The sequence below is a fragment of the Pseudorca crassidens genome, chromosome 9 (assembly GCF_039906515.1).
Source record: "Pseudorca crassidens isolate mPseCra1 chromosome 9, mPseCra1.hap1, whole genome shotgun sequence".
In the NCBI taxonomy this organism is placed as follows: Eukaryota; Metazoa; Chordata; class Mammalia; order Artiodactyla; family Delphinidae; genus Pseudorca; species Pseudorca crassidens.
In genome coordinates, this window is record NC_090304.1 from 70,394,185 (window position 1) to 70,417,581 (window position 23,397).

The 23,397-nt window shown below is 38.5% G+C and overlaps 1 protein-coding gene and 3 non-coding genes across 17 annotated transcripts in view; all 4 read left to right on the forward strand.

The window, feature by feature from the left end:
• The window catches only part of CEP295 (centrosomal protein 295), a 48,305-nt gene that overhangs the window by 20,824 nt on the left and 4,084 nt on the right, over positions 1-23,397 (forward strand). For 9 of the 14 annotated variants that reach the window (XR_010946236.1, XM_067750698.1, XM_067750700.1 and 6 more), the window contains 15 exons: positions 240-423; positions 636-803; positions 2,309-2,530; positions 4,787-4,879; positions 5,028-5,131; positions 7,236-7,373; positions 7,789-7,886; positions 8,144-11,618; positions 12,686-12,854; positions 12,991-13,134; positions 17,198-17,350; positions 20,948-21,051; positions 21,558-21,654; positions 22,037-22,285; positions 23,068-23,207. Coding sequence is in view for 13 of the 14 variants with exons in the window: in XM_067750698.1 (XP_067606799.1) it covers positions 240-423; positions 636-803; positions 2,309-2,530; positions 4,787-4,879; positions 5,028-5,131; positions 7,236-7,373; positions 7,789-7,886; positions 8,144-11,618; positions 12,686-12,854; positions 12,991-13,134; positions 17,198-17,350; positions 20,948-21,051; positions 21,558-21,654; positions 22,037-22,285; positions 23,068-23,207 (5,538 nt within the window). In the remaining variant the exon portion in view is untranslated. Of the gene's footprint in view, positions 1-239; positions 424-635; positions 804-2,308; positions 2,531-4,786; positions 4,880-5,027; positions 5,132-7,219; positions 7,374-7,788; positions 7,887-8,143; positions 11,619-12,685; positions 12,855-12,990; positions 13,135-17,197; positions 17,351-20,947; positions 21,052-21,557; positions 21,655-22,036; positions 22,286-23,067; positions 23,208-23,397 lie in introns of those variants that run through there. The other 5 variants (XM_067750701.1, XM_067750704.1, XM_067750706.1 and 2 more) reach the window with 4 other exon arrangements.
• TRNAS-AGA (transfer RNA serine (anticodon AGA)) lies at positions 16,268-16,349 on the forward strand. The gene has a single exon. It is a non-coding gene; the product is annotated as a tRNA-Ser (tRNA).
• On the forward strand, positions 21,175-21,254 carry LOC137231364 (small nucleolar RNA U2-19). Its single transcript, XR_010946488.1, has one exon. It is a non-coding gene; the product is annotated as a small nucleolar RNA U2-19 (small nucleolar RNA).
• On the forward strand, positions 21,401-21,470 carry LOC137231363 (small nucleolar RNA U2-30). The gene has a single exon (XR_010946487.1). It is a non-coding gene; the product is annotated as a small nucleolar RNA U2-30 (small nucleolar RNA).

A 23,397-nucleotide genomic window follows, 5' to 3' on the forward strand; every position in this document is an offset into this window, starting at 1 on the left:
AGTAAATACTGTGGTATCGCATGGTCCATGGTTGGTTGAATCTGTGGATGTGGAGGAACCGCCGGTATGGAGGGCCGACTCTTAATTAGTGTCTTTGTGTTTGAATAAATGGTAGAGGAGGGGAGGGTACTAAAGTCCCTGTCTTCATGATTTCTCCACTTTTCCCTCACTATTCACGTTACTATCCACTGTCCAAAGTGTGTTACTCAGTTGTTAATTAATTCTCTTTATTCTTGAAGAATCAGGAGAAACTAATGAAAGAACTCAAACAGCTACAACAAGAGGACCTGGCACGCAGGAGACAGATGGTAGCACGGATGCCATCACAACTAGTTGAACTCCCATACAAACGCAGTGAAATGAAAGATGATTGGCAGAGAGAGCTAGAATTTGCCTTTGAAGACATGTACAATGCAGACAGGAGTAAGATATTTTCAGTAAACTTTCAACAATGCTTTGAAACGTTTTGGTGGGAAAATACATTTGTCTTGAAGCAGTTTTTATTTTGAAATAAGTTCTCAGTTTGAAAGAGGCTCTCATATTTTAGACTTTAAACTATGATGGTCTTTAAAATTTTATGCTCAAGTTCTTAGTCATTTTGGAATGGAAACATGTCTCTGTATTTCTTTATTGAGAGGTGAAAGGAAACCTGATTTTGCACCTTGAACCAGAACCTCTGCCCACTGTGACTGATCAGATCCAAGATGAAGAACTGGACCTTTCAATGGAACAAGAAATTTCAGGGGAGACTGAAAACATTCCAGTGACAGAAGCTGAAACAATACATTCTAGTGAAGCAGACGGTAAAAACTTCTGAGCTGAATATTGCAGTATTTCGTAGGAAAAAGTTGCTAATCATTTGCCAACAGTTAGGAAAGTCTGGTCTGTTTTAAGTGCAAACAGTAACTAATACTTATGGGAGTGATGGAAGGAGGAAACTTCAGATTTCCATCACTAAAGATCCTTTTCATATACATAGGAGGAATGTTATTTTATTTATATGTACATACAGTCTAAAGATTTCTAGGTTATTTAAGTTAGATGATCAATTTTGAATTCATTTGAAAGGTCAGCATTTTTTTTTTAAGACTTTGATCAAATCACCAGAAATCCTACCATATTAATTACTGCTAGGCACTTCATGCATAATGATGATCAGCACAAACTTTGGCCTCTCTTCTAAACTTCATCTCTATCTCCACCATTCTGAACTTTTTCACGTGGCTGTTGCACAGGTACTTAGAACTTGGTGTCTGACAATAAATTTATCATCTTCTCTTGCCTACTGAAACCTTGTCTTCCTGCCTTCCTCACGTTAGTGATGATATCACAGTCTGCAGTAATCCAAGCCAAAGACATGAGAGGTACCTCTAAAAAGATAAAGGTGTCTCTTACTCCACATCTTCTTAGAGACCAAGTCCTCTTCCTTTTGACTTCTTTTCTCCCCATACCTATGAGTATCGCCTTTGTTCAAAACCACTCTGGCTTTCTTTTCATCTTCACCCTATACTGTGGATAGGTAGTCCTTGGGGTTCCAATTTAATGTGGGTCTCCTCTTAGACTCCTTGGGTGAGGGCTCTAAGCTTTATCCCTGTCTCCTGTGCCCACACTGCTGTCCAAACAAAGTGTAAGCTTCCTGTGGTTTGGCATAAACTTCAGAAGATGGGTTTAGGGCTCAATCGCCATGAATTCCCCTTGAAACTTCATTTCTGGCCTCTGCAGAATCTTTTATTTTCTTGGGAACCTTACAGCACATATTTTGAATGCTAGTCTTACAGATTAAGAGATATGCATTCTGTCCTCATTTAGCAAGCAGAATAAACATCTTCCTGATACATTTTTATGCTTGAAATTTATGTTGCTGCCTACTGTTGAAAAATACGGTTGACCCATGAACAGCAAGGGGTTAGGGGCGCCGACCCTCCATGCAGTCGAAAACTCTACATATAACTTAGAGTTGGCCCTCTGTATCCAATGTTCCACATCTGCAGATTCAACCAACCCTGGATCATGCAGTCCTGTAGTATGTATTTATTGAAAAAAATCCTCAAATAAGTGGACCTGTGCAGTTCAAGTGCATGTTGTTCAAGGGTGAACTATAGTTGAATTTTGGTGTCCTTATTTAAATTTAAGTTGAAAAAATTATTCCTGGTTATAAAATTGTGTTAAATTATAAATATTGAGGAAAATAAAGCTGTGCTTTTGTTTTAACCAGTGGTTGTTACAGTAACTAAGTATAAAGATAGAATAATTTACCTGGTTTGTAACAGATGCTGAATAAATTTTTTTTTCTTTTCTTTTCTTTTAGTTCCCTTGGCAATGAAGACCCACCAGATTCCTTCAAAAATTCTTTTTAAAAAATTATTAAATAAGATCCGAAACCAAAAGTCTCTCTGGACAATTAAATCCATGTCTGAGGATGAAAGCGAAATGATTACAACTGTTAGTGAAACTGAAAGTAAAGCCCTGACAGTTGAATCAGGAGCAGCTGTGAGTGAAGACAGAACATTATCCTCTGGGCAGAAACAAGGTAGTTCTCTCCAGTCATCTCATTTTACCTTTCTAAGTTGTTCAAAAATATGCTCATTTCTGAAAAACCGAAGAATAGAGGTCAAAAGGAAGAAAATATTTTAAAGCCCATAGTGCTGCCACTTAAAGGCAATAAATGTTAGAAACCTTAGTGAATCTCCTTCCAGAGCACTTTAAGTGTAGTAGAATTATATATATATATATAAAATCTTACATATTTCAGTAAGTGGCAAAAAATTCTCTTGCTTAAGCCAAAAAGCTTGCCATTCTGGTTCTGCTCTTCTATATCCTACATCCAAACCATCATCAAATCCTGTCGGTCCTACCCTCAAAATATATCCAGAGTCCAACTGTTTCTCACCACCTACTATCCTAGTTTAAGTGATGTTCATTCTCTAGTGTAGATTCTTGCCTGTATTAACTGGTGGCCTCCTAACTGGTCTTCTATCCACAGCTTTTGCACCTTCCTGCAATAATCTGTTTCCAGAGACATCCTGTTAAAACACATCAGCTTATCATTCCTCTGGGAGAAGCCCTCCAACAACTACCCATTTCCCTCAGGAAAACCATTTTGCTTACAGTGGCATCAAAGCTTTACATGATCTGTGCACACACCCCTCCCCACTACTTCTCTCTCTGACTTCATTTTCTCCCCAATCACTGCACCGTAGACACTGGCTTCCTGGCTATTTTTCCAACACAGCAGATACGAATCATATGGTCTTTGCAAGTGCTGGTCTTGGCTGGGGGAGGGAGGGATGCTCTTGGATATTTTTATGGTTCACTGTCTCACTGCCTTCAGATATTTGCTCAGATACTGCTTTCTCAATAACGCCTTATCAAACCACTCTATGTAAAACAACAAACTTCTATGCCTTCCCCCACCCCCATAATCTTCACTCCCTATCACCTCTACTCCATAGCTCTTAACATCTGTTGGACCATAAATTTACTTTCTTGCTTATTTGCTTCTTGTCTTGACACCTACCCCTCTCCACCTTCCTCACCCTCCAGTCCTGGAATATAGGGCTTGATTTTGTTCATTGCTGTATCCCCAGAGCCTAGACTAGTGCCTTATACATAAAAGGTGCTAAGTTAATATTTGTTGAATTAATTGACTAGCCTAAACCAAAGAGAGGTAAGTTTGGAAGTCAGATATACATATGATATTCCAGCACATGGGCATGGAAGAATTCTTTAGGGGAAAGAATTCAGTGAGAAAAGGTCTTATAAGACCATCTGAAGGGACTGCATCATTTAGAAGATGGCTAGAGAAGGGGCAAGCAGCAAAGGCAGTAAAAGGGAGTGAGAAGAAGGAGAGAGAGTATGGTGTTGGCATTTAATACAAAGGGACACTTTCATCTTTAATCCATAACCAAGTTATTTTGGAAAAGGCCCTGTGTGAGTAGGCTTTCTCTAGCCTCATCTGGCTTCATTCTTCCCCTTGTCTGAGCCAAGTTTTTCACTCCTCACAGGGTCTTAATACCTGCTGATCTGTCTGGAAAGGTCTCCTGTACATCCCCACAATCTTTACCTGCTTGATTCCTCCTTACCTTTCAACTGTCCACTTAAATGCCATTTCCTAAGAGAAATCTCATCTGAGTTCCTAGTCTAATTCAGATTCCTGTGAAATACTCTATTATGTAACCCCCCTTTTTTCTTATATAGTACTGGCACCGTTTCTAATTTTATAATTTTTTCTAGGATAATTATATAATGTTCTGTCCCCCATGTACCTCCTTTGAGGCCTTTTCTTGTTGACCATGGTAAATGTGCATACAGCACATAAGTAGGTGCTGAACGAATGAGGTGACTGAATGCTCCGTTCAGTTTCTGGCTACCCTGATGTGATCAAAGTATACTGCTTTAACTTCCTTCTCTGCTCTGGATTCATAAATAATAAAAATCCTAATACCTAAGTATGTCAAAGATACACTTAAATTTCTTCTCTTTTTACACGTTGGTGCCTTGCTTACTCTGCTCTTTTTATGCTTTCCCATTGTGTTTGAAACTCTGTCAGCCTACCTTTTAAGTCAGTTCTTCGTTTTTTCTTTTTTGTTTATAATTTTAGTCTTAGGTCTTTTTGTATTAGGCTAGAATTTATTGGATAAAATACGTGGTCTCTGGAAGGTGGCTGGATCTTAACTAAATAAGACATTCAGGTGGACCAATCTTAATCTGAATGTAGATTTTTGTTACCTTTGTCAGATTTAAGTTTGACAGTGAAAATATGTTCATAATGATGTATCTATTACAGATGTTGAAAGTGACACGCTAACAGTTGACTCTGGACCACTTACTAGTGAAGATAAACCACTTTCATTCAATACAGACTCTGAAAAGGAACAAGGTGTTTCTTTTATCATATTCTCAAATTAAACTTGCTTGATTCTTCACATCTTTTTCCTAATAAAATTACATGTAATGAACAAAAGACATTACAGTGGTATCAAATTCTAAATTATTGAAACTAATTATTGCTTTGGGGATTCTCTTAGAAATGAAAGAGACTCAGCCTATCACAGCAGTAGCTCAGAGTTCAGTTCTACTTCATCCTCAGGAAGAAGCAGCCAGAATTAGAATGGCAGCAAGGCAGAAACAGGTAATTTGAAATTTTTATTTTATTTTTATTTTTTTATTTGGCTGCACTGGGTCTTCGTTGCGGCGCATGGGCTTCTCTAGTTGTGGTGAGCAGGTCCTAGAGTGCGCAGGCTCAGTAGTTGCAGTGTTCAGGCTTTGTTGAGGTAAGTGGGATCTTAGTTCCCTAACCAGGGATCGAACTCAGGCCCCCTGCGTTGGGAGTGCGGAGTCTTAACCACTGGACCACCAGGGAAGTCCCTGAAATTTTATTTTTAAAGGTTTCTTTCTTCCCCTATGTACTATAGTTTTATTTGACTGGTGAAATTTGTCTTAACATCTGGCTACTTTTGATACCATTTCTTCTGCCTTGTCTTACACATTCATTTGATAGAAGGTACTTCATCTTTACTTGTACTACTCATTTGACCCTTTTTGCATTCTGCTTTGTATTTTATACTCTGGTATGTATCTTATCTTCCCTATAAAATTTATCAGTTTTTTAAAGGCAGAGACTATCTTTTTTTTTTTTTTTTTGCCTCACCATGGGCATGTGGAACTTCCCCGACCAGGGATCGACCCATGCCCCCTGTAGTGGAAGCATGGAGTCTTAGCCACTGGACCACCAGGGAAGTCCGAGACTGTCTTTTTTAAAAAGTCAATTTATCCTACATAGTTTCTTATACAATGCTTTATACATAGTAAGTACTCAATAAATATTTGCTGAATAAATGAGTCCCTGTCATAATATTAAACATTGATTTGGGCTTTGTAATCCCAAAAGTTTTTTCGAAAAACTGTATTTCAAAGAAAAATTTTAAATTCAACTTCCGTAACTGTAATATTTGTCCCTTCTACTTTAATGAAAGATTTTCTTAACACAGATTACCTCGAAAGAGGCTAATTGTTACTAAGCCAGTCAGTTTATAGTCATAGTTTTTATAAAAATGCAGCTGAGGGATGACAATTCTATGAGCCAGTATTTTAAAAGTCTCAGATAAATGCTTTCTAATCAATATTCTAAAGCAGTATTGTCCAGTAGATTTTCTACAGTAATGGAAATGTTCCATATCTATGTTCAGTATGGTAGCTGCTACCTACATGGGCTGTTGAATACTTGAAGTATGAGTAGTGCAACTGAGAAACTGAATTTTAAATTTTATTTGTTTTGGGTTGATGTAAATTTTAATAGTCACATGTAGCTAGTGACTACTATATTGATAGTGCAGTTCTAGAGTTACTACAAAACTGTAAATGGTTTAAATTCCGTGGCTCCTATGAGTGAAGGAAAGCAAGGTGAAGATAGGAACTAAGCTATAGCCACTATTGCCTGATTAAGAATAGGTAATATCATATTGAGACATTTTTAATTTTGAAAACAAGATCATTTTTCATTATCTCTAGTAGACGTATTTCTCTTAATAAAACTTCACATACATTCCCTTTTCTATTTATTCAGTATATGTGTCTTATATATGTTTCAAGGACTACTAGGTGTTGGATTTAACAGGCAACCAGACAGACTAGTCCCTGTCCTCAGGAATCTTACAGTTACTTTAACACATGTTTTTAGTTCTTGGATTTATGTGTGTATGTGTTGGTATAATTTTGAGTTTATTTGTCATCACTCTGCCATTATTTTCCATCTCTTTAATGCCTGACAGTAAGGACTGAATGTTGCTCACTGTACTTTTATTTAGCTTGTAGATAATGGCACCCTTTTATGAGTATGCCTAAGAAATCAAAGTGTTGTGAGCATTCTCGATATTTAATTTCTTAGGCATTATTCTTACTGAGAACAAGGTAAAATTAAAGATGTGAACACAGAATTTGCTACTCCTCTGGAGGTGATGCTTCAGTGGTGATCAAGGTTTCCCTGTGCTCCCAGGAAATAGAAATAGTTAATATGTTTATTTTTACTTCTCTCCCTTTTCCTCCTTTCCCCTTTTCCTGTCTCTTGCTTCCGTCCTCCCTCTGGCAGTGGCAATAACAGATAAAACGTCACCACTTTCTTCTTGGATAATTGGTACTCTTGGTGATGAGACCTGTTTCTTTTCATTGTAATGCATATAAACTTTTCTTTGGCATGAGTTTGTTGTTAATAAATCAATAGTATTTTTGTTATTTAGATAATGGAAATAGAAGAACAAAAGCAAAAACAGTTGGAATTACTTGAACAAATTGAACAACAGAAATTATCATTAGAAACTGATTGCTTCAGAGCTCAGCTGGAAGAAGAAAAAAGAAAAAAAACTCAACAGGCTGGGGTACGATGCAGGAAATCTAATCCCTACATAGATTGTTGGGGGATAAAGAAGTGTGGGCAATCTTAGCATTCAGAAAAGTAAAGTGCAATTCTAATTTGTATTTGATAATTTTTTTAAAAAATAATGTATATGTAAAAATAACTTTATACAAACCTAATGACTTTCATCTTTCAGTTTCTAGAGGGTGCTAATATATGTGACCATGACTTGTATGTAATGTGTATGTTGAGCTCTTGGGCTTGACACTAAAGGAGAGTGGTAGATTACTTCATTTCTTAACAATGGAAATACCAGTCTTTTCTATGAAAAATAAAGCTATATGGAAGTTTACAATTATAGAACATCAGTTTATGTAAAGTACTTTAGTACTTATTTCTGGATTTGCCTTTTAGTTAGTATCTTTGTCTTTTATTAGATTGGCACTGCACCAGCATCATGCACCATAAGTTCTGATGAAGATAATCACAGGCAGATGATTTATAACTATCAACAACAGCTATTACAGCAAAACAGGTATTAGCTAGGGTACAATTTATATGTGATAGTGTGTGGCTACATTTTCAGGATTTATTATTTGGTTTATATGAAGGTCTTATCAGGATTCCCTTTAGAACTATGGCATGTAGATTTCTCAAAGAGCAATGTTAATAACATTGTTCCATTTCTGCCTTGATTATGGCCACCCCTAGATTGAATTTAATGTATAAACACTTAAGAATGTGGGGCATTTTTTTTAATCAAAAAGAATAATGCTTGTTTGTTTTGGGTAGGCTTCACAAACAGTCTGTTGAAACAGCCAGGAAACGATTACTCGACTATCAGACTATGTTAAAAGGAAAGTACCTATCCATGTCAGCTGCACCATTGATACCTGGTTCTGTTACATCAGTACCACCACAGAAATCTGAAAGACCCGCTGTTACATCAGAACATGAGGATCAAGGTCAGAGACCCAAGTTGAGTCCTAACAAACAACCTATGCAACCCGTACAGATCTCCAAATTAGAGCAAGATTTTCAGGTTCCAAGACAACATCACTTTCCACAAAGACAGGTAGAAACAACCAAAACATTAGTTACTTCAGATGTTTTAGCCGAGCAAGCTTTGGAATCACAGGAACAGCCAAAGCAACTCTCACAGACTGAAACACAACAGAGAGACTATAAATTGGTCCCTAAAGACTCTCATACACTTTCAAGGGCTTTGTCACATGATAAGCCACTGATAGTACAGGATGGTGGAGAAAGAGCTGAAACATCTGGGGCAACAACTTTTCAAACTTTAGACTCCCAGCAAATGTTCTCAGAGAACAACGAAAGTATATCGTCTAAGTTAATTGAACCTTCTTCATTCCTACCATTGGTAGCTGAGCATTCTTTTAGTTCTCTGCCTACTAAAGTTGAGTCTGGAAAAATCCAGGAATGCTTTTCAACTGGGAGCAAAAGTGTAGTTTCTGTAAGCCATTCTGTAGTTGGCCAAATGCAGGATAAGTCTTTGCCATTCTCAGAGAATATCATAGCCCAGCAAAGTAATATGAAGGCTCTCCAAAAACAGTTAGACCTACAGAAAGAAGTTCTTCGGTTAAGACAGGAAGCTCAGGAACAATTGCTTTTGTGCAAACAGAAAGAATTGGAAGGGCAAACTGGCTTTTCTGTATTCCTTCCATTGGTACCTCTGGATTCGTTTGCTTCACTGCCTTCTGCCAAAGCTGAGTCAGGGAGAATCCAGGAATCTTCTCCAACCAAGAAAGAGACTACAGTTTCCTCAGGCCATCCTGGGGTCCCACAACTTCAGGATAGGCTTAATTTTAAATTTCTCCAAGAACAGTTAAATATTCAGAGGGACCGCTTTCAGGCTAGACGGGAAGCCCAGGAAGTATTATGTGTACATAAACAGAGTGAATTGGATGGAAGAGTATGGGCTGAACAGACTGAGCCCCCTTCTGTCCCATCTCAAGGAGCTCAGCATACATTTACTTCACTACCTTCTGCTGGTACTCAATCTGGAAAAATCCAGGACCAGTATTCATCTAAGAGTGAGAAGGAACTTCTCTCAATCCAATCTGAAATCCCCAAATTTCAGGATGGCTCTTCAAGTTTCCTACAGCAGTTCCACCCTTTGCATCATAGTTTGAAGTTGCTCCAAGAACAGCTGACTGCACAGAGGGATGCTCTTCAGGCCAGGCATGAAGCCCAGGCAGAATTACTTTTACGTAGACAAAGGGATTTGCAAGACTCTAAGTCTGTGCAGATGAGTTCTTCATTCCTGCCAGTGGTCACTCAACGTTCAGTTGCTTCACAAGCTTCTTCTAAAACTGAGCCTAGAAGAATTCAGAACTTTTATTTCTCTGAGAAGGAGAGTGTTACTCCCTCAAGTCATTTGGTAATGCCAGCATTTCAGGATGAGCCTCTTAGTTTTCCACAGCATAGCCTGCCGCAGCAGGAAAATCTAACAACACTCGAAGGTCAGTCGCACATTCAGAGGGTAATACTTGGTGGTAAACAAGAAACTCAGGAATTTGTACACAAACAAAGTGAATTAGAAAAAAAAATTCCTTCTGAACAGACTGGCACCTGTTTATCTCTGTCTCAGGGAGCTGAATCTGAAAAATTCCAGGACTATATGTCATTCAGGAGTGACAGTACAGTTCCCTTAAGCCATTGGAAGATCCCAAGATTTCAAGAAAGACTTCTGGGGTTTTCTCGACATACACAACCTCTACAAGATAATTTGGAAGGACACCAAGAATGGTTAGACACAGAAGAGGAGGCCCTTCAGTTTAGCCAGAAGACCCAAGGGAATGTATCTTCTGAACAAACTGGCCCCTCCTTCACACCCCAGTTAGAACAGCTTTCTTTTCCTTCATTGCCTTCTGCTGAATCTCTTACAACCCGGGAACCTCTTTCAGCAGAGAGTGAGAGTAGAATTCCTTCAAGCCATTTTCAGATCCCAGAATTGCAGGATAGACTTTTGAAGATATCACAGCTTATCCAGCCTCAACAAGATAATTTGAAGGCACTTCAAGAACAGTTAGCTACACAGAGGGAAGCCATCATTCAGTCTAGACAGGAAGCTCAGCAAGAATTACTTCTGCATAAACAGAGTGAGTGGAAGGGAAGAATATCTCCCGAGCAGGTTGGCACCTCTTCCTTCCTGCCCCTAGTTGTACAGCGTCCTTTTGCTCCATTACCTCTTAGTGAAGCTGGTAGAATCCAAGAACCTTGTTCAACTAAGGGTGATAATATAGTCTCCCCACGTCATTCTGAGATACCAAGGTTGCCTGATAGGCTTTTGGGTTTACCACAGCCTGTTTTACCTCAACAAGATTATCCGATTACATTTCAACAGGAACACGTGTATACACAGACAGGTCCCCTTCCATGTAGCGAGAAAACCCAGAAAGAGTTGATTTTGCCCAGACAATATAAATTTGAGGAAAAGTCATCTGAGCATTTTATCCAACCTCTCCATGGTGATTTGAAGGCACTTCAAGAGCAGTTAGACATACAGAGGAAAGCCACTCATTCTAGACAGGAAGTCCGAGAAGAATTGCTTTTGCAAAGACTAAGTAAATTGGAGAAAAGGGTCTCACCTGAGCAGACCAGCACCTCTTCATCCTTATCCCACATAGCACTGCCTGTTGCTGACTCTGAAAGAATCCAAAAATCTCTTCCAACCAGAAGTGACAATACTGTTTCCTCAAGTCATCCTGAGATTCCAGGGTCTCAGGATAGGCTTTTGAGTTTGTCCCAGGCTTTTCTGCCTCAGCAAGATCATGTGTCAGCACAGTTGGGCTTACAGAGAGAAGTGCTGCGTTTTAATGAAAAAGCTCAGGAAGAACTGCTTTTAAACAAGCAAGCAGAGCTGATTGCAGGTGACTCTTCTGAGCAGCCTGTTCCCTCTATGTTTCTACCCAAGGAAAGAGAGCATTCATTTATTCCACTACCTTTTGCTGAAGTAAAATCTAAAAACGTTTGTGAATTGTATTCAGCCAAGAACGAACATGCAGCTCCTTCAAGTGCTTCTATGAGCCCAAGACTTCAAGATAGATTTTTGAGTTTTTCACAACCTCTCTTAGCTCAGCAAGATAATTTGGGACTTCAGAAGCAGATGGAGCTACAAAAAGAAATTCTGCATTATGGTCAAAAAGCCCAAGAAGAATTGCTTGTACAGAGACAAACAGCATTGCAGCAGCACATTCAGAAACATCAGGAGACCTTGAAGGATTTCTTTAAAGACTGTCAGGTATGTATTAATCTTGAATATCTAAGAATTAAACATCGACAACAACCCAACTCGGCCAAGCTAAATATTTGTTTCAATCCTAGGTCAAAATAAGTTCTTAGTTACTGAGAATAAGTGGTTTGACCTTAACTGTGCTTTAATTTTCTACCTTAAAGAACGTGGAAATTAAAAGGTAAAAATTGATCCACCTTGCATGGCATTTATGAAGTTGATAGTTATTTGAAGCCCAACTAATTTCAGCCACTGGTTTGATACAACCAAACTCAAACATCATGGAAAATGTAGGTTGCCTTTTGAAGTTTTGTTATGAAGGATTTTGAGCTTACCACAAGATGATTAAATTGTAAAATAACTAGTTAGCAGAATTTGTCTTAGGCAAATGGCAGACTTTGTGCTTTCTGTATAGCACTTTGTTGACATTTGTGTAGAATCAAAATCAGTACCATCTTTTTCCATAAGTGACAATATTAACATCTGTTATAAAAGTGGTGTGATTTTAGGCTGATGGACCGCCGGACCGGCTGCTTGTGACTGAATTGTTGAGAGGACTCTGATGTGGTCACTCAGATGACTATTCATAGCTTCTCTATATGGGAGACAGTATATTCTCCTATATATGAATGTGTCCATTTTATTTTAAAAGGCCACTTCCTAAATTTATGAGTTAGCCTAAACAGAATTCTACAGTCCTTTGATGCTCAGGAGAAGCTTGAGTTGCGTTCATGAGAACTTGAGTTCTGGGGATTTACTGGTCATTTTAAGGAAAAGGAATGGGAAAAGAAAAGCAGAGAGGGATGCTCAAGTATAATCTCTTATTGAAAGGTGCAGTGGAGGCTGTTTGTAAGGTCCGAGGCTGTGACTGGTTGTACTTTTCAATGGAATTATTACCCTTTCAATATTAGAAGTACTTCTCATTTTTTATCTATAGATAAAATTGTAGTAATGTGGTTGATGGAGCTGTTCATGTGGTTGATGTTCTAACTGAAGAAGAGAGATGTAAATCTAATGACTTCTTCACATGATCTTCATTTTGTGTCATCCCCACCCTTGTCTGTTTACTTTTTCAGACAAGTAAGCCCACAGTTGAAAATGATTTTGAAACTAAGAAGCTCAGAGAATGCCTTGTTCATCTCCAAGATCTAGCCAAAGACAATCAGGAAAACATTGGTACTGCAGGCAGGAGAAACTGTGATGATAATCAGCTCCTTTCAGAAGATAGTAATGCCCAGCAAAGTGGTAAGATAATTGCATTTTATTGTACTGATTATCCTGATGATGAGTCTTTATTTTAACCTCCTGCAACTTGCCGGTTGAAGAAGTTTGTTTCGTTAACAGATTTGTATTGTGCCTAACTTTGTCTTTGACTTGATAGGGGAGCATCAGGACAAAGAACTGGGTGGGAAATCCTCAAAACCACCTGTAGCAAAAGTTAAAGGTGGATTGGACTTGAACCAACATGAACTTAGTGCCATACAAGAGGTAGAATCACCAGCAAGTGGCAGAACTTCTATACTAGGTAAACAGATGGTTTGATAAAATATGATTTTTTAATATTTGCCAGTTTTCTACGGTTTTTTCAGGATGCTAAATATTTTGTTGTTGAGGAAACTTAGACTATGAGTACTCATGAAGGGGAAAAAATGGTTTCTACAAACAGTATTTAAAATGTGGACTTAAAGAAATATATCATTAGGTAACTAGTTTCTTTATATATGAGGAAAAGCAATTGATAGTAGACAAAAATTCTTTGCTATCCATTATTCTGACACTTTTGCTTCCCTCTGCTTCCTTTCTAAACCAGTTTCTCTAGGATATAACCCAGTTTTTTCTCTTCTGCCTTGCTGCTCTTTCACTTCAGTACCTTCACTGCTCTTTTCCTGTATCTTTCACAGGATAATCATGGTGCTTAAGACCCTGGCTTTAAGAGCAGTTGTAACATGTATGTTTCTTCACTGTACTTCTTCCTAGATTCAATTATCTAGAAAAATTCCTCCCTGCGATCCTTAGTAAATAGCCCTATTTTCATTTTATAATTATTTCTAGATTTCAGACTCAACCAGATAATTCTCTTGATCAAATCTATCAAAGCAAATTCTTTTTTTTTTTTTTGCGGTACACGGGCCCCTCACCGCCGTGGCCTCTTCCATTGCGGAGCACAGGCTCCGGACGCGCAGGCCCAGCAGTCATGGCCCACAGGCCCAGCCGCTCCACGGCATGCGGGATCCTCCCGGACCGGGGCACGAACCTGCATCCCCCGCATTGGCAGGTGGACTCCCAACCACTGCGCCACCAGGGAAGACCAAAGCAAATTCTTTTTTAAGGGGGAAAATAACTTTGTCAGTAGAAAGGTACTTAGAAATGTAATGTTAATATTAGCTATTTTGGTCTTAAAGCCATAAAATATTGTACCTTTGTTTCGGGCTAAAAGAGTTTAAGAAAGTAGAGATTCAGAATAACTCTTAAGAATCATTCCCCTTTTTACTTTCTGCTTATGTCTTATGGAAATTATAACAAAGTAATGATTCTATTTATTACTAGGCTTTGGAAGCTTTTCTTCATTTTGCACTATTTGGTAAACACAACTGTTCAGGAATTGATTGGTGCTTTCCCTAACTCAGAATGAGCATTGGGAAATTCCGACCATTGATTCCTATAATTTAATGAGTTGTGTATGAGACTGCAAAAATAGCCTATCTAAAAGGGAAAGCTATATATTCCCTCACCTCCATCTCCTTATCCTTCAGGCTTTTTTCAATGAAAAGAACCCAGATGTAAGTCTTGACTGTTTCCTTGTCTATACCTCTGCGACACCTACAGAGTACCAGTTCTTCTCAGTTCTAGTTGATCAACTCTGGAATCTCTCCATTTGTTTCTATTCCCACTACCACTCTTTTAATTCAGGCTGTCATTTCTTTCTTGAAGGGCTGCTACAACTCCCCATGTCTCCCTGTTTCCAATCTAGCATTACTCTCATTCATTTTCCCATGGTGTACTCAGAGTAATCTGCCGCTATTGCTCCATGTTTAAATTCTTCATTCGTTTCCCTTTGACTGGAGGAATAAGTCTAAATGAAGTCTTAAGTCCCTAGCTTCACCCACAAGGCCCTTCATGGTCTCACTCCCTCCCTTCAGGGGTGAGGTAAGTGCCACTTGTGTGGCATAAACTTTCCATGAGCTGTCAGGCATCCCTCTCATGTGCTCTTTGGGAGCTTTCATCATAGCCTTCATCACACTTCTTTGGGTAATACTTTTAGTCAAAATATTATAGGCAAATAGTGCTAAAAGGTTACAACATGAAACAGCATTTCTTTCTGCCCCTATACCCCCACCCCACCCCTTGATGCTACTCACCAGACACAGTCACTTTTCAAGTCTCCTAGGTGTTTCTTCTTGTATTTACTTCTGTAGTTGGCAATGGATTTTAGCAAAAATTAAGCCAAATATTAAACACTGCTAAAATAATTTGAGATCACATCATTTTCTCTGTTTGTGAGAACATCTTTTAGTGCGATATTGGATGATACATTCTTAACAAGGTTATTGTTGTCCCCAAAGGGGATGAAAATTGCTTCTCAGGGAGATGAAAAAGTCTTACTCTTTATGTACCAAAGCACAAATGTACATAAAAAGATATACAGTACTAAAAAAAAAAGATACACAGTATATATAGTTATTAAGTTTCATGGAGTTAGGAGGCAATTAGGAAAAAAGTCTTGAAAGGGCTCCTTAGGTGGGTGATGATAAAGTTAATATTGAGAAACACTGAGCTATAATATTCCAATTTTCTTCTCTGTATTCTACTTATTTTTTTTTGGCTTGGCTGGGTCTTAATCTTTTTTTTTTAGTTGTGGCCTGTGGACTCCTTAGTTGCAGCATGCGAACTCTTAGTTGTGGCATGCATGCAGGATCTAGTTCCCTGATCGGAGATCTAACCCAGACCCCCTGCATTGGGAGCATGGAGTCCTACCCACTGGACCACTAGGGAAGTCCCTGTAGTCTTATTTCTTCCCTATAGTCTTATTTCTTTAGGCTTTACTTTCTGGGAGAATTTTCTCAGCTTTTTCTTGTAACATTTCTTAGGAATTTTTATTTGGCTCTCAAAGTATAGTTTCTAAAAGCTTGGCCTCCTTTCTGGTATTTTCTTTTTGTAGCATCCTGCTCTTGTTTCATGGATGCAAAATACTGCCTACTTTGAATATTTATAGGTTTTTGCTTGTTTGGGGTCCTGTATTATCTCTGTTTGTCTGGGTTCTTCCTTTTTTTTCTCTGTCTGAAATTTTAGAGGCTTTTCTCTAATATCTTGCATATTTGAGCGGAACACTGAATGGCTAATTGGAAATTCTATAGGTGGGGACCTTATTTACTTCTGGATTTCACTGGAAAATGTGGCTTTTCCTTGAGGACCCTCAGCTTAGTATCTGTGGTTCTTTCCCCTGAGCAATTTACAGTTTAGTTTCTCCAAAGGAAGATCCTCCAAGTTTGATACAAGCCTGGCTGTTGCTCTTATGGAGCCAGACCTGGGGGGATCTGAGTCGAGGGTGCAAACTTTCTTTTAGTACCTCTGATTTCCTTATGGCATTCTTTTTCTTCCCTCCACCCTTGCCCCTTTCAGTGCCTGATCCCCCTAAATTCAGAGTGTATTGGATTCATGTAGTTGTGGCCAAGTGGTTAAGACGATAGACTAGAAATCCATTGGGGTTTCCCCACACAGGTCCAAATCCTGTCAACTACTGCACCTTTCCCCTTAGAAAGGTAATCCTTTGACACTTTACCAGTTTGAGAGTCTGCTATAAATTTGATTGCAGAGTGTATAGGATTCAGTTTCTCTAGAGGATAAGCCTTTAGTCTTCTCTGGGGATGATGTTGAGAGATAGGAATCTCAGGTGATGGGAGGGATCTTTTCCATGTACATGTTTTTAAACATTCTCCTGTTTTCAGTTCCCTGATTCACACCTTCCTTTTGTAATACCTCTTGCCTTTAATTCCCAAGTTTTTCTGGGGTTCTGCACAGTAAATTAGCTTCTACTTCTGAGTGTCTCCCACTCCTTTCTTTGTTTCATGAGTGTTTATTTCAGTCATAAGTGTTTATTTCAGTGATTAGTACTTTGATAATCACCCTCAGGTAAACACCATCCAGGTCAGGAACTGGAATGTTAGAGAACTCCATAAACTCTTCCCTCGTACTCTCACAATTACTCTTCCTCCTCTTCTCCCCAGGGTAAACCCCTATCTTGATCTCTAATACCACAGATTAGCTGTAGCTGTTTTTGAACTTTATGTTATGAATGCATATTATTCCTTATAAAACTTAATGGTTAATAATTTTTCCAGGCATTTTTCCTGTGATTAGTCAGTACTGAAGCATTTTCTATCATTAGGAAGTAGGAGTTTCGTTAAAAACTTAGTAAAATTGAATTGAAATAATTAAAGGCTGTGTGAAAGTCAAGCAGTTACTATTTTCTTGCTACACTGATTAAGTCTTTAAGAGTTTAGGTTTTTACCCATAATCTAAATTGCCATTTTAGTTTTAACTAGAAACGTAAGTGGAAATCCAGTGAGTCAATTTTTTTTCCCTCCCAGGTAAACCAGACTTTTACCAAGACAGAGACCCACTGAGGGTCTCAGTAAGCCGAGAACAGAGTTTTCTTGGGAGCCCCCTGGACTGTGATCCATTTGGTCATCTTCACCCAGTTGTCCAGGAGAGCATCTGTGGTGATGCCTCTGATAAAGCAGGTAAGAGAGAAAGAAGTTGAAACTGGAATTGCTGTGCATAAGAATATGTGGACAAAAGATAGTTATTGTAGTGTTATTTGTAATGAAAAATGGTAAATAACTTCAGTGAAACTGCAGTTTTGTGAAGGTGTTAAAAATGAGGGGAGAAAAGTCTGTGTTCATGCATTTGAAAACTGTCTGGAATAAGAATCACCAAAGTTTAGGTATGGGTTAATCTTTGTTGGAGGTTGGGTTTCACACTTCTATTTCATATGTTTACATAATGTGAAATTATTTTTCCATAAGAAGCCTATATTATTTCTGTACACAAAAAGTTGAATGAGGGAAGTGAAGTTTATTTAGAGAATAATTAATTACACTTTTAAATTGTTTCACTAAATAAGTAAATGTTAGTAGGAGGTATGTAAGGGTATGAGGTTTTTACAGTTGGCAAACTCTACACATTTTGTGTTTAAGCCTATTTGTAACAATCCACATTTAATTAAATACTACTGAGTATTATCTTTTAAAAGTTCTATCTGTGGCATTCTAAACGAGCTATTTTATGTTTAGTTTTAAATATTTGGAAAGTATTAAGGAACAAGTTACAAGGAAAAAACTTTAAATCACTTAATTCTGCCACCCAGACAACTGATGTTAATTTTCTCGCTTTTGAATTTGTGCATATTTATAACAAGCTATTTTATATGTATAATATTGACCCTGCAAAGCATAGTTCCAGTACTGCTTCATTAGTTCTAAAGCACCTTTTAAGTAGTTGCCTTTTCTAACCAGATTTCTTTTTATTTTAGCTGTCACATATACTTGGATAATTGTTATCTTAGTTGTATCTAGAGTTTAATACAATGAGAGATGAGCAAGACCTATTTTCTTTTTGAGGGTTTGTAGAAAAATTGACTTTAGCTTCTCCTTTTTTGATTGGAGATTGAAATAACTACAAAATATAATTTCCAATGAATTGTAGTTTTTGACATTTTAAAATAAAAACCATTACCATTTTTTTAGATTTAGCCAGTGAATACTTGCATTCCTTTTTATTCTACCTGTCAATGTCCTCTAGCCAAAGACTACCAAGAACACACATGTAATTGAAGAAAGCTGGGTGCTTTGACTTGTAGTGAGGGAGAATGCACACTGTGGGGAACCATGAGGCCAATGAATTAGTGAGAGGGTATTAGAAGGGACTTACTATAAGATTTGGGCTTTATTAGGTGATTTTGAGGAGGGTTTAAGTATTTTGAAATAGGGCTTTGTTTGTTAGTATTGGATATTATCAGGAAGCCAGGGTGATCCTGTTACTGGATACCTACAAAATTCTTCCCTAAGAGGTAGGAATAATGGAGTTAGGCTAAGTAAAGCTGTACTTGATTAAGCAGCAGTCACTCATGTTAGCCAGGATAAGGAGATGATAGGTCATTTTTTTTTTTTTTTTTTCCGGTACGCGGGCTTCTCACTGTTGTGGCCTCTCCCGTTGCGGAGCACAGGCTCCGGACGCGCAGGCTCAGTGGCCATGGCTCACGGGCCCAGCTGCTCCGCAGCATGTGGTATCTTCCCGGACCAGGGCACGAACCCGTGTCCCCTGCATCGGCAGGTGGACTCTCAACCACTGTGCCACCAGGGAAGCCCTTCGATAGGTCATTTTAGTGGTTTGGACGGTATTCATGGTTTTGTCTATGTTCAGACATGTTCAGACTTTTCTTCCCTCATTTAACACCTTCACAAAACTGCAGTTTCACTGAAGTTTATTTAACTCTGACCTTACTTCTTTCCCTTATTTTTATTTTTCAATTCTTATCACTACCCAAGTGCTACTGGTCACCTCCTGGTCACCCTCCTCTGGGGGAATCTTCTTTGGTTTGTTACAGATAATAACAGTTATAAGACTGTGATTACGAAATGGTGAACCCGTAATTTCTCATCTCACAACTAGCTTTTGAAATGAGCTGCTTAAGAAAAAATAAAAACTCACTCTAAAGTTTCACCATCTCTTACTTTCTTCACTTAAAATTTTAGTGTGTAAAGAAGCAACCAAATAACAGTTTAGGGCTTCCCTGGTGGCGCAGTGGTTGAGAGTCCACCTGCCGATGGAGGGGACACTGGTTCGTGCCCCGGTCTGGGAAGATCCCACATGCCGCGGAGCGGCTAGGCCCGTGAGCCATGGCCGCTGAGCCTGCGCATCCGGAGCCTGTGCTCCGCAACGGGAGAGGCCACAACAGTGAGAGGCCCACGTACCGCAAAAAAAAAAAAAAAAAAAAAACAGTTTAATGGTTAAATCAGTTGTATCACAGTAATATATTTTTAATTGAACTAGGAGAGGGTAAAAAATTGTATTTAAAAACAAATTAAATTTAAATATAATATTTGATATTTGCTGTTTTTACTTTATTATCCATAATATAGATATCATTTTATGAATAAATATATGTATCTACACACAGATACATATGTGTGCATGTGTATGTGTCCTGGGTTACCTCTTGGAAAATATTTCTTACACAAACATCTAAGAAACATACTTTTAATGTTCATGATCTCTTTTAATAATATCATGGGGATAATGAGACAGAAATTTTAGTTCATATTTGGCAGAGCAGTTTTAATTTTATTCTATTTCAGAGCCACAGATGACCATATGCCTTGGCCGGCTTTCTCACAAATGTTGACTATTGGGAGTAAGAGAAAAACTAACTCAGAATACCCGGATTACTAATAGTGAGACAGAAAGTATAATTTTTACGTATTTTTAATATGTCAAGTGTAATTAGGAATGATAATTCATAATAAAAGCAGTGTATGCTCATTGTGATTTTAGACAGCACTGCAAGTTATAAAGAAGCAGAATTCCTCCTTGTCCTACCATTCTCAAGCAACCACTGGATGCACTTGGTGTTTTTGTCTTTTTTATGTGCATTTGTCTCACCTTTGAGATCACACTGTACTTATAATTGAATATTCTTCCTTCTTCAGTTAAAATTAATGACAAAAGCGTTTCCCATTATACTGGCTCTTTTCTAAAGGGTTTTATTCATAGAGTAATAATGACAACTACAGTTTTCCATGAAAAATTACATTGTGCTAACTATAAATTTTTTTTAATTAGTTAATTTATTTTGTTTATTTTTGGCTGCATTGGGTCTTCGTTGCTGCGCGCGGGCTTTCTCTAGTTGCGGCGAGTGGGGGCTACTCTTCGTTGCAGTGTGCGGGCTTCTCATCACGGTGGTTTCTCTTGTTGCAGAGCACGGGCTCTAGGCGCACAGGCTTCAGTAGTTGTGGCTCATGGGCTCTAGAGCGCAGGCTCACTAGTTGTGGCACACGGGCTTAGTTGCTCCGAGGCATGTGGGATCTTCCCAGACCAGGGCTCGAACCCGTGTCCCCTGCATTGGCAGGTGGATTCTTAACCACTGTGCCACCAGGGAAGTCCTAAATGCTTTTAATGAATAATAATATGAGTTTTTTTTTTTCTTTTTGGTCTAAGATAAGGTAGCTCTACAAAGCAAAATATGAAAGAAAATTGTAGGAAAGCAGGAAATTATGCCCTCTGGTGCTAAAAATTTGATTTGTCATAATCCAGACCTTCCCCCTCCTTCCTCATTTTAGTCAAGGTCAGTGAGGCTGCGGTTGAGAGTCATGCAGTATTAAGTTATGCTGCGGAGGAAGAAGACCATACGTACCTGGGTCCAAATGTGAAGCCAGATGATAAGGTTAGTCATGTCTTGATGTGTACTGCATTGTTAGAGTTGCTTGGCTTCCTGTTGTCTTTTTAGTTTACAGAAGTTGTGGAATATTAAAGTCCATGTTCTCTGAGATCTGCTCTTACTGGAGTGGATCAGTGATGAAAACAGCCAAATCTGAGCATCAGAAGACCTCTTAGTCTACCTGATGCATGATCTCTATAGTTCTGAGAAGCAAAAGAATAATTTAAAACAATAAGGGGTGTGTGTGTGTGTGTGTGTGTGTGTGTGTATAAAGGTGACAGTGGATGACTGAGGACTTATTGATGGGGGAGTGAGAGTGGGCTGGGGGTGTGTGTATGAAAGGCTGATCAGTTCTGAGCAATGATGAAAAGGTTTTACTACGGACCTTTATAACTATGAAGGTTTCTACACTTGATCTGAGCTCAGAATAAATAACTGCTAATGTTGGTGATTTGGGTTTTTTCTAGATATTACTTCCTACATTGTGGCCTAATGTTCTCCTTAATTTTTAGGCTGAAACACAAGAAATTTATCATGAGCCATTATCTTCAATAACTGTTTCTACTGGGAGCTTTTTAAGTTATGAAAACACAGATTTGAGCCTTACAGGTAAGAATATCAGAATGTTTATAAATAAAATTGAAAGAGAAGCACCAGTTGCACTGCAGTACAGTGGTGAGAGCCAACATTGCTTTTCACAAGGTGCTGAGAGGGATTGTTCTTTAAATCTCAGAAGTAATCATGCCTTTAGAATATTGGACAGTATGACATTCTAATCGTGATTGAAGTCACGGGGCTGCAGACGCAGAGACACTCTGCTGATCTCCAGTAGCACGTTGAGGAGGGTCTGCTAATGTTGGTGGGAATCTACGGAGCACATTTCTTGGCTGCACTGATTCCTTGTGGATGTGTATTGCTATGCCTCTCTGCTAAAATCTGTCTCAAAGGAAGTACCCAGACACTAAATATTTTCATTAAACCCAATTTTCAGAGTCGTTTTCAGAGCTTGTGGACCAGAGGGAACAAGAATCTCCCACCAGTAAAGAAGAGGAAACAAATGTTTTAAGTTCTGTAGTTCCTTCAACACAAGTTATTTATCAAAGACAGGACCCTCAGGACTCCCTTAAACCTCTTTTACCTGCATTGGAAACATTTACATCTGGTCAGACACACATTCAGCAGATGATAGACAAGTACATAAATGAAGCAATTTTGATGACTGAAAAAACAGACTTGCGGGGTAAAATTATTTGTGAACAAATACTTTCACGTAAACTAAGTGTTTTTAACTTTTAACCTTTCATCCTTTTTAGTTGAAAGTAGTGATTGAGCTTTGTGTTTTGATGGCTTGCTGTAGCAGTTATAACATGGAAACTGCTGAGGAGAGCACTTAGTGAGAGAGGGGCTTTGGAAACTGACTGAGACAGTGTAGAAGAGATGAGCAGATCTTCCTTCACCTTTGCAAAGTTAACTACAGTAGCTCAGTATTGCCAATACTGAGCACAAGAACTCAGAAATCAGACCTCTTGACCGTTTCCTAACTGTGAAACCACAGGCAGCTTACTCTTTTGTCTCTAGTGGAAGGAGGGGTGTTTGGGATAATGCACATAAAGTGCAGTGTCTGGCCTGTGGCAACACTCAGTACAGTGAGCTTTTCTTCTTTTTTTCAAATCATTGATTCTGAAATGAGCTAATTGAGAATAACAAAGCTTACTGTAACAAAGCAGTGACCATGATGGCATCTTACTCCTAACTAACCCCATAAAGACCTTGAGGCTAGTAGAAATGGAAACTTGCATTTGTCAAAGGTTCTGGTCAAACCACTGCCACCACCTGCCCCTTTTGTACATGAGAGATAATGGCAGGACTTAATTTGAAAGCACCTGCAGGTAATGAAAAAAATGCAAGTAATTTTGTTGAATTGGAGTTATCTTAAAATAACCTTTATGAGTATGTTCTTAGTACTACTTTTCTAGGCTTCATTTTTAAAGTAAGTGTCCTTTTTCCTTAAAATTCCAACAGTTGACTTTGACTTTCCAGAACTGGAGCACAGTTTTCCAAATTTGCATCATCAGCTGTTTAAACCCTTAGAACCACATCCAGATTTTGATTCGTCATCATCTTTCTCTGGGATTTCTCAAGACAGCAAAGACTTTTACCAGGTATAATAAAGTAGATGCTTCTTTGCAGTGAATTTCCAAAAACTGTCTTTTCTTCTGTTAGAACAGAACAATGCTTCTTAGCCTTGGCTGCCAATTAAAATCATCTGGTAAGCTTTTAGATACCAGTGCCCAGACTGTACCTCAGACCAGTTAAATCAGAGTCCCTAGGAATGGTCAGATACAGTGATTA